This window comes from Xenopus tropicalis, chromosome 8 (genome assembly GCF_000004195.4).
Source record: "Xenopus tropicalis strain Nigerian chromosome 8, UCB_Xtro_10.0, whole genome shotgun sequence".
Lineage (NCBI taxonomy): Eukaryota > Metazoa > Chordata > Amphibia > Anura > Pipidae > Xenopus > Xenopus tropicalis.
Window position 1 is genome coordinate 86,119,498 of NC_030684.2, and position 10,429 is coordinate 86,129,926.

At 37.5% G+C, this 10,429-nt stretch overlaps 1 protein-coding gene across 1 annotated transcript in view; it reads left to right on the forward strand.

The window, feature by feature from the left end:
* Nucleotides 1-6,609, forward strand: part of ttc8 (tetratricopeptide repeat domain 8) — a 35,336-nt gene extending 28,727 nt beyond the window's left edge. The window contains exons 11-14 of the mRNA XM_002933198.5: nucleotides 84-258; nucleotides 855-977; nucleotides 2,547-2,630; nucleotides 4,136-6,609. Of these exons, the coding sequence (XP_002933244.1) occupies nucleotides 84-258; nucleotides 855-977; nucleotides 2,547-2,630; nucleotides 4,136-4,252 (499 nt within the window). The 3' untranslated portion in view covers nucleotides 4,253-6,609. The remainder of the gene's footprint in view (nucleotides 1-83; nucleotides 259-854; nucleotides 978-2,546; nucleotides 2,631-4,135) is intronic.
* The last annotated feature ends 3,820 nt before the right edge of the window (nucleotides 6,610-10,429 follow it).

Consider the following 10,429-nt stretch of genomic DNA (forward strand, 5'->3'; position numbering starts at 1 on the left):
CTCGTTTCATAACCAGTCTACAGGGCATTCAAGAAAAATTATATGGATAACAAACATTTTTACCATTTGTTTTCTATTGTCAGGCGACTCCTACAGATGGGTGTTTATAATTGCCAGCTCTTCAACAATCTTGGTATGTGTTGCTTTTATGCCCAGCAGTATGATATGATTCTTACTTCTTTTGAACGAGCATTGTCTTTGGCTGAAAATGAAGGTGACGTAGCTGAAGTTTGGTATAACCTTGGACATGTAGCTGTGGTATGTACATCAAAAAATGTCAAATTATTTAATTAGTAATTTCATGTTAGATTGTTTTCAAATAGGTTGGTGTTCTAGATGCTGCCTATACTATCTTTATCTATATGCATGTTTGAAATAAGTGCAATAGAGAGAGTTTCCATAAATGTGGGAGCCAGAAGTATCAACATCATGGTTTAGTAAGATGTATTTAACTGTACTAAACTTTTGAAGAAACAAATGCAATCTCCAGCACTACCCGTTCCATCACTTCCTTTCAAAAGAGCCTCAGGCTCTTTCTTATTAGCATAAACTGATGATGTCAGTGAATGACAAGCAGATTTGTGTGCAGTAGCAGCCCAAGTCCCTCCCTAAGGCTAATGACCTATTGAGCAATTTTATCACCCGTGATAGATCTTTGCTACCGCGGGTGATGTGTAGGCCTTTCCCTTTGTTGCTGGTCTAAAGGCATTTCGGAGTGGTTAGTCACCCACGGTAGCAGAGATCTATTGTAGAAAGGTAAATAACTGGAAAAAAAGGGTAAAGACCAATGACAAATTATCACATAAGAGTCTGCTTCATACTAAATGTTTGACTGTTTTTATTATCATCTGTAGGGTATAGGGGACTTGAATTTAGCATATCAGTGCTTCAAGCTGACTTTGTCCAATAACAATGACCATGCAGAAGCCTACAATAACTTGGCTGTCCTCGAGATGCGCAAAAATCATGTTGAGCAGGTAGGAACTTTAGAAAAATGTTGATCTATTAAAGGACTTTGGAGCACTTGGATCTGCACAATAGGGACTTAAAGGTACAGTAACACCAAAAAATGAAAGTGTATAAAAATAATTAATATATTATATACTATTGCTCTGCACTGGTAAAAGTTGTGTGTTTTCTTCATAAACACTACTGCAGTTATATAAATACCCTGCTGTGTAGCCATGGGGGCAGCCATTTAAATTAAAAAAAGGAGAAAAGGCACAGGTTACTAAGCGGATAACAGATAAGTAGCAAAGATTCCCATTGTATTCTACACAGTTTATCTGGTATCTTCTTATGTAACCTGTGCCTTTTCTCCTTCTTTCAATTTAAATGGCTGCCCCCATGGCTACACAGCAGCTATTTCTATTAACTACAGTAGTCTTTCTGAAGCAAACACGCAACTTTTACCAGTGCAGGGCAACAGTACATTTTTATTTTTTAGTGTTACTGTTCCTTTAAAGGACATGTCCTGGTTGTTACTTTTTAAACAATGTTGCAAGTGCCAGGCTCCTGCAGCAAGTCAGGTCTGTAAAATCTGCTGCTTGTGTTACATTGTTTCAATGCCAGAGCCACCAGGGCAAGGGAATAGGAAGGACAGACAGACACTGCTTTTAATAGCTGTTATATATACAAATAACTCAAAAACCATTACAAATATGCCATGAATGTATATTGCAAAGTTGCTTAGAATTAAGTTTTCTTTTATTAGGCAAAACATTATTTATGGAGTTGACTTGTAAAATATTTTTAAGTTCTTTATAGACATGTTAGTGTATGTTTATGTAAATTCTAAAGATACATCTTTTCTCAAAGATGCCATTGTAGTTCCTGAAGGAGCAGAAGGTTTAGCATTTCATTTATTTACCCAGTAGTTTACAAAGCCCTCCTTAAAGGAACAGTAACACCAAAAAATGAAAGAGCTTTAAAGTAATAAAAATATAATGCACTGTTGCCCTGCACTGGTAAAACTGGTGTGTTTGCTACAGTAACACTACTATAATTTATATAATAAGCTGCTATGCAGCCACGGGGGCAGCCATTCAAGCTGGAAAAAAGGAGAAAAGGCACAGGTTACATAGCAGATAACAGATAAGTTCTGTAGAATACAATAGTGTTTTATCTGTTATCTGCTATGTGCCTGTGCCTTTTCTCCTTTGAATGGCTGCCTCCATGGCTACATAGCAGCTTATTTATATAAATTATAGTAGACTTTCTGAAGTAAACACACAACTTTTACCAGTGCAGGGCAGCAGCACATTATATTTTAGTTACTTTTATACACTTTCATTTTTTGGTGTTACTGTTCCTTTAACCAGTTAATAGGATGCAAGGTTTAGATGCATGTCAGATGTAGTTTTCCATTTAACTCTCGCTCCTATACTGCTGCTTAACTTTCCACTGCCATTGACTGACCAACCCTCAGTGTTCTGTTGTATAGTCTTCCCCCCTTATTTAATTTAAAGGTGTTAAAAATCAGGATGATGTCAAATTTAGGGTCATATTTTCCTTTTTTTTCCCCTTTAATTATGTTACCATTACAGGCCAGAGCTCTCTTACAAACCTCGTCTTCTCTAGCACCGCACATGTATGAGCCACATGTTAACTTCGCTTTCTTGTCTGAGAAGGTGAGTAGATATTTTTAAAATAGTATTAAGTTAAAAAAAATAGCATTAAGTTAAAAAATAAAGAATGATAAGCAAATGTGACTGTAGAACAGTCATTTGAAATAGTATGTACACCCTTGGTAATTTTTTTTCTTTTTAAACATATATGGAAGCATCAATATTTGATTGAAGATGATATAAGTGAACAATAAAACTTACATCACTTTTACAATCATTTTATTCAACAAAAAATTAAAGGAGACATTTTATATAAAGTTCATATTTAGTTATAATGTTCATCCTCCCTCAAAATGTGAGGAGCAGTGCAGCAGTAGCTGTTGCTCTGTTACTGAAGTCTATCAGGGCTGGGGGCCCCAGCCAGGTACTGAAGTCTAAACCGGAAGCATGCAAAAGGTCTGGCTAGAGCACACTTTTCTAGTAGTTATGGACATATTTGAACCCAAAGGTAATAAAATAAAAGCACTTCTATTTTACATGGTTTAGTGCATTGTAAACATTTATGGTATATGTCCACTTTAACAGAGGTGTATGTTTCTTACAACAGACTGCCAATCTCTGCATAGGAGTGGGAAAAATATTCTCATAGGTGATGTGTCTTGGATGCACATGTAATTTTAAATCCCCCTACAGCATTTAGTTCCAAGCTTTAGGTTAATACCACACGGGCTGATTCTGGGCAAGTGGAAACACTTTCACACAGCAGTTTCAGCCAGAAATACGCTGCATGTGCCTGCATCTGGGCAGATTCAGTACTTCTGGGTGCAGGCGCAACTTGAAGTTTTTAAAGCAGAGGGGCTGATTCTCAGCAAGCACAAACCACTTGCCAAGAATCAGCCTGTGTGACATTACACTTAGATTTAAATAAGACAGATTCCTCCAAGATCCTCTCTAACAATGTTTTAATCATTTGCACTTGCTCTGGTGTCTGATTGTAATTTTAGGTATTTCAGCTAGTGAGAAATGTAGGGGTATACTTACTTTTTCTGCATGCAAAATTTGCATTTACATCTAATTAATTCAATACAAAATGTAAATGGTGCTTGATGTTTAGTATATTACAGTATGTCACTTTATATAGTTCAAATATATAAGTTCAAATATTTGTATGCAAAGATAACTTTTTCATGACATTATTGTAAGCATCTAACATAAAAATGATGTATACTTTGATAGAAATGTTTAATCTTAAGTGGCACAGAACTGTGTTTGGCTGTAAGAACTCTTTTTTACAGAATGTCTTAGTTGCAACAGTTAAAAGTGAATAAGTCTGGAAATACAGACATCTCCACTTCAGGGCAGTAGTTGCCCACACAAATCATTAGCCTAGCAATCTGTGAAAAGATTTAAGATAAAATCTCTGAGAAAGAAATGTGGCTGTGAAACACCATAAGTGCCATTGCACTATATATATATATATATATATCTGTTTCCATGTGATCATTGTATGTTTAACACCTTGACACCGCAGAAGATATTTCTAAACTGATTCCTTTCTTTCCCTGCAGATTGGAGACCTTCAGAGCAGTTATGTAGCTGCACAGAAATCAGCAGCTGCTTTCCCTGATCATGTTGAAACTCAACAACTTATTGAAAAATTAAGACAACATTTTGCAGTGATTTAATATATTGCATGCACAGCTGTTAATACCAAGCCTAAATGGTGACTTCAGACCACTAGATTTAGGATCTTTGGGTAAATGCAAATAGAGACTGCAGTTTGCACATAAAATACCAACGCTTTAACCAGTTCCAGGCCAGCAAACTAGAATCTACAGTAAGTTGCTGGCAAGGTAACTGAGAGTTTGTGGATTTTGTGTTTCTCTATTCTATCCAACAGTAAAGAAGAGTGTAGGTAGGCAATATTTAGTTCCAGAGCAGTCACTGGCAGGGAAAAGTTAACCCAATAAGTAGTTTCAAAGGATTTATTATCCATGTGTCCGATAGATCAGAAGCAATACAGTCTGTTACTAGCCGGTTTAGGCTACCAGAATTTGTATTGCAATAAAGATGTATAAACAGAACTGTAGCACTAAGAATGTTTAGAGGGATTCTATCACGCGGAACCATGTATTTTTATTTTTATTTTTTACAAAAAGATTCCAGCAGAATCTTGGATTGAAATTCATTTTTTCAAAAGAGCAAACCGATTTTTTTATATTTAATTTTGAAATTTGACATGGAGCTAGCCATTTCTTTGCTTTCCCTGGTGCCCTTAGCGAAGTCTACTGAGCTACACCTCTCTCCATTTTTCCCCCAAAAGCCGATCAGCGTGTAGATAATACGATAGCAGCTTCCTGACAACTGTACTGCTAAAAATGCTCCCATGTCCCACCTAATGGTAGATATGATAATAGCACTCAAAAGTAAAAATCCAAGTCTGGCTCACCTAATTCATGAATCCTCAATTTACAGTAGGAGGAGTCTAAACAGTTCCAGTGTGTAGCGCTGGCTCTTTCTGAAAGCTCAGGATCAGACACAATGCACGGAGATGGCTGCCTACACACCAATATTCAAGAATACCACAAATCCCTTTAAGTAAAAAATCTATTTTCCCCTGCTTCAATAATAGCCCAAAGATTATTATTTTCAATGCTTTAATAAAAAAATACTGTGATAAAACTCTTCTTCTGGTTTTCTCAAATAATGCTAACATGCAACACTATGCAAAATCCAACATGCGACGCTCCACATCTCCTCCTAGCCCGCCTTCTGCCAAAACTGGAAATTGTTGCCACTGTACGGATGATTTTTTAGCCTGCCTTTAAATAGTTCTGTCTTCATCTAAATTCCTTCAGCTTAGGTTCCGAGAGGGGGCACTAATAAAAAATTAGTGTTACAGTTCCTTTAAGCAGCCCTATAGCTATTTACACCACTGAAAGGCCACATTTAACTTTATTTTTTTCCCTTTTGTACTTGTCCAGTGAAAATGTAAAAGCATAATGATATCCTGTTGGCATTGTTTCCCTAGTTTTTTATAAAGGTGCTGACTCATATTGTCCCTTTGTTACCACTGCCCTTCAGTTATTGCTCACTAGCAAAATGTATAACTAGAACTATCCACCTGTCACCACTACCTAATACTAATACTATTTGGGGCACACATGGTGTACAAAAAGCAAAAAATAATATAAATTACAAAGATGCCACATATAAAGAGTTGAGGTGCTGTGAGCTGTGCTGTAGTTCAGCACCACCACACTAATACCTAGTAAGTGGTTTCATTTCAATTAATCATAAAAAAGTAACATTTATTCAGACTCCAGGACAAAAGTTAAAAACCATACATACAGGGGTGGCCAGAATGTATAATGAGGTGCTGATAATCGATGAGAATGCATGCAATGGAAGGGTTCCTTCTGAATTCAATAAGATCTCCCTTCTGTTGTCCAGGAATTGGCCCTAAACTTTCTAAGGGCATTTCATCCTGCAATCTCCTGTGGTGAATCTTTAATGAGTTCCATCTCTGGGGAATAGAGGAAGAAACATCTGTGTGTAAGAGCCCTATACTAAGAAAATTGAGCCAGTCCCCAACATTGCAAGGTCTGACAGTTGAAATGTACATCAGGAGCAATGGGCTGTATAAACTTATTTTTGGGGGCTATAAAACAGGAGGGAATTTTGAAGTTCATCACTATTATGAGATAATTACAATTAGTCCAGTTGGCCAAGGGCACAGTCCTGGACAGGTAGGGAAGGTTTATGAATTTTGGAGTGCATTCTTTCGTTGCTAGCATTTTCCTCCTAATTAGCACCTCAGTATACAATTTTGTCACCTTAGTGTGTATGGTTGGTAACTTTTGTATGGCTTTTAAAGTCTTTTTAATGGCATGGATAAATAATACGCTTTAACCTTTTTTTGATTCCTCAAAATGGGCCGGTGAAAAACAGTAAAAATTTGTGTGTTTTCTAAAACCTTGGGTAGTTGGGATTTATTAAAAAAGAAAACTAAAAGCTGGTGATATGTCTATGAAGATTTTCATTCATCCAGGTCATGGTATATCTAGTATAAATAAATTTGAAGCAACTGGACTTGTTTAGTAATCATTGAAGACGTTTCACTACTCATCCGAGCAGCTTCTTCAGTTCAACCGTTGAACTGAAGAAGCTGCTCGGATGAGTAGTGAAACGTCTTCAATGATTACTAAACAAGTCCAGTTGCTTCAAATTTATTTATACTAGATAAAAGCTGGTGAGTTTTTATAGAACTCTGTGGGAATTGTCTCTAACAACATTATTTCCACATTTTTTTTTTTTCAGCAGCTGCTTGAAATGCTGTGTAGAAGAAAAAAAAAAACAATCCTTCAGCAATGCATCCCACTTTTACACCTTGTTAACATTAAGTAACTGACATGAATGCCTTCAGCCTGTCACTTCTCAAAAGTGGATTTTGGGCATGAGTGACATAGCACTAAAGGAGAATACACTTTTTTTATTGTGCTTAAGCCCTGCACTCTCCTGAGCGTGTATGTTAATCATATACATTAGCATTACCTAGTCTTCAATGGACACTAAACAAGGTTAGTTAGTTAGATTAAGATCTATTGCCCATGTAATAGGTAAGGTAAAAATAACTTGTATGTTAAATTATTGTATTTATATCAGAACCTATGAAAAATAAAGCAGTAGTTTTGCAGCATTTCCTATTTGTGCCTTTGTATCTGTTGCAATAATTTGAACTGAGCCATGTCACATTATTTCTCTCTGACCAAGTAGGGAGATGACTGCTTTTAAAGGAGAAGGAAAGGTAAAGTCACTTGGGGGTGCCAAAATGTTAGGCACCCCCAAGTGACTTAAATCACTTACCTTGTACCCTGGGCTGGTGCCCCAGTTAGGAGAGAACCGCACCAACCCGGGGTAGCTGCAGCGCTTCCTGCTTCACTCGCGCACGCATGCGCAGTAGAGTGAAAAGCCAAACTTTAACAGAAAAGTCGGCTTTTCACTCTACTGCACATGCGCCGACCACTGGCATTTGCTGGAAAACAAAGCAGGAAGGAGGAAGCACTCCAGGTACCCTGGGCTGGTGCTGTTTTCTCCTTACAGGGGCACCAGCCCAGGGTACAAAGTAGTAAGTCACTTGGGGATGCCTAACATTTTGGCACCCCCAAGTGACTTTGCCTTTCCTTTCCTATAAGCTCATACAAATTTCCTTCCACATTGCTTCCAAACAGAGCTTTGGTTTTATTTCTCATTCATCTGAAGAGTATATAAACTTAGTATAGGATGCATTATCCAGATAACTATTATTTCAAACTACAGCAATGCCATTTCTCATACACAGTAATATAATAGATAAGTACCAGACTTAATAATACACGGTAACATAATAGATAGGCCCAGGTTTAGTTACCCATACAAACCAATCAGATGTTTGTTTTTAAAAAGCTTATCAGTAAGAACTGCCTACTGATGTTTGCTTTTGTTTAATACAACATTAGCAAACCTGTTTTAAAATGTTACTCATAGCCTCTTCTCTAAACAGATTTGCTTTTATACAATTTTTAAGACTTATGATGGTATATGCTTTTTGGGACTCGTTTACTGAGTGATGCTCAAGGGGATTTCCCCTAGGAAATAGTCACACACAGTTTGCCTCAAATATCAACTTTATATAACTGGTTGTAAAGATAATATAATTATAACATGCAAAACGGTATTAACCCTGTTTTGGGAAACCTATAGGCTTTAACCACTACTGGCTCAGTCTCCATGAAGGTTTCAGTCCCACACTTCACTCCTGGAGGAAATACCTTTCCCAGTTCAGTCCTGGCAAAGTCCCATCCCCAGAGCTCTTTCAGTTTCCCCAGGTAGCGCTACCTGCCCCAAAGTACCTCTCCCTTTGGAATAGGAAGTTACTCCCACATAGCAGGCACACGAGAAACACCTGTCCTAACACAGGGGACACACACAGGAGGCTTTCAATACCTTCCTTCAGATGGACCATTATTATTATTATTAACATTTACTTATAAAGCGCCAATATATTCCGCAGCACTGTACAATAAGTGGGTTACATACATTGGACATACAGAGTAACATATAAAGCAATCAATAACCGATACAGGAGGTGAAGAAAGCCCAGCCTAAAAGAGCTTACAATCTACAAGATCATTCACTTTGGAACCGCAGGGTTAAGGCATCTGAACGCTGTGTAGCAGATCTCTCTTTACAGCTGGCACAGTCTTACAGTCTCTGCTTACTGGATGGTCTCTGTTTCAACTCTGGCAAAACAACAGATTTTTGGCTCCAAACCTAGGCACACCTTTTCCTAGCAGTGCACTTGGGAAGCCAGCCAATCAGGTTCCTCCCCAGTCTGTAGCTGGGCTGGATGATGTCACAGACTGAGAAACAGGGGAAAGAGTTCTCTGATCCCCTACATTATGTACTAGCATAAAACCGTCTAACTACTGAACAATTTGATGCAAAATATGCATAAATTTACCAACAATTCAATGGGCAAAATCAAGTAACAAAGAACAATGCATAATATAATAAAAGTTGGACAAAAACAAACAAGACCTGTGCAAAACTGAAAGTACAATAAAATGGCTAAAATGCACCAAAATCATAAAAAATATAATCACCAAAATAACACAAAAGCATTACAAAATTATGTATTTATGAGTGTGTACACTTGGATAATTGTGTGTTATGTGTGCAAGTATGTGTGAGTGTTCTGAATGTGTAAAATCTCCCCAATCCATAAATAATGCATGTGTGTTTAAGTGTGAGTGTGTATTAGTGTATTAAGTATGCGTATTTGTGTGCTACCTGGGGTAGCAGGCAGGCAGATCAATCTGGAGAGGAAGCAGGAATCCGGTGAGTGGGCGGCAGCAACAGTAGACGTGTAGTTTGCATGTGTCTGCTGCTGCCTATGGGGCCCCTGGGTGATCGTGTCCCAAGAGACACTCGTTCTCTGCCTCTGCTCATTGCCTAGAGGCTGAGGAAACAGGGGGGAAGGAAAGAATGACCCAAATCTATGATCAGTGGCACTTAGATTATACATTCTGTGGATAAAAGTACCTATGTTCTTTGGCACTTGAAGGGTTAAGGCTTTTAAGAAAACATCAATGTAGGAGTAATAAAAGAAGCATTTAGTGAAAAGAACCTCAGCTTAACGCATCAGCAGCTGCAGTGTCCCCTCATGGTTCTTTCAATTTACAGTATAACATCATAGAAAATCTAAACCTCTACCCCAAAGAATCTTAGAATAAAAATAGTCAAACCATTTAAAAACAATTGAAAATTAAGGGGCACATTTACTAATCCACGAACGTCCGAAAGCGTTTTTCCGTAATGATCGGTATTTTTGCAACTTTTTCGTCGCGTCGCGATTTTTTCATATTTTGCGCAACTTTTTCGTCGCCGTTACAACTTTATCGTATATTTTCCGCAACTTTTACATCGCCGTCGCGAAAAATTCTGATTGGTTTTTCCGCCATTTACAATTGCTCAATACGAAAAAAAACGCAAAATTTTCGTTTCCAATCCGATTTTTTCCCATTCGGGATTCGGATTCGGATTCGAGGATTAGTAAATGTACCCCTAAGTGTAAAATGATAATCGAAAAATAGAAGAGAGATATTCTCATTTTAGTTAAATCAAATAAGGAGATATAACTACAACTGTAATAAAAATATCTCGATAAACTACAAATCCATGCAGACCAGCTCATAGAAATCATTTAAATACTACATCTACAATATATGAAGCCTTTCATTCTTTCTTCCGTGCTTTAAATCACTCATTAACCCAGAACATTTATGAAGACATAAACAGATAAACGAATGACTAAACCCCAG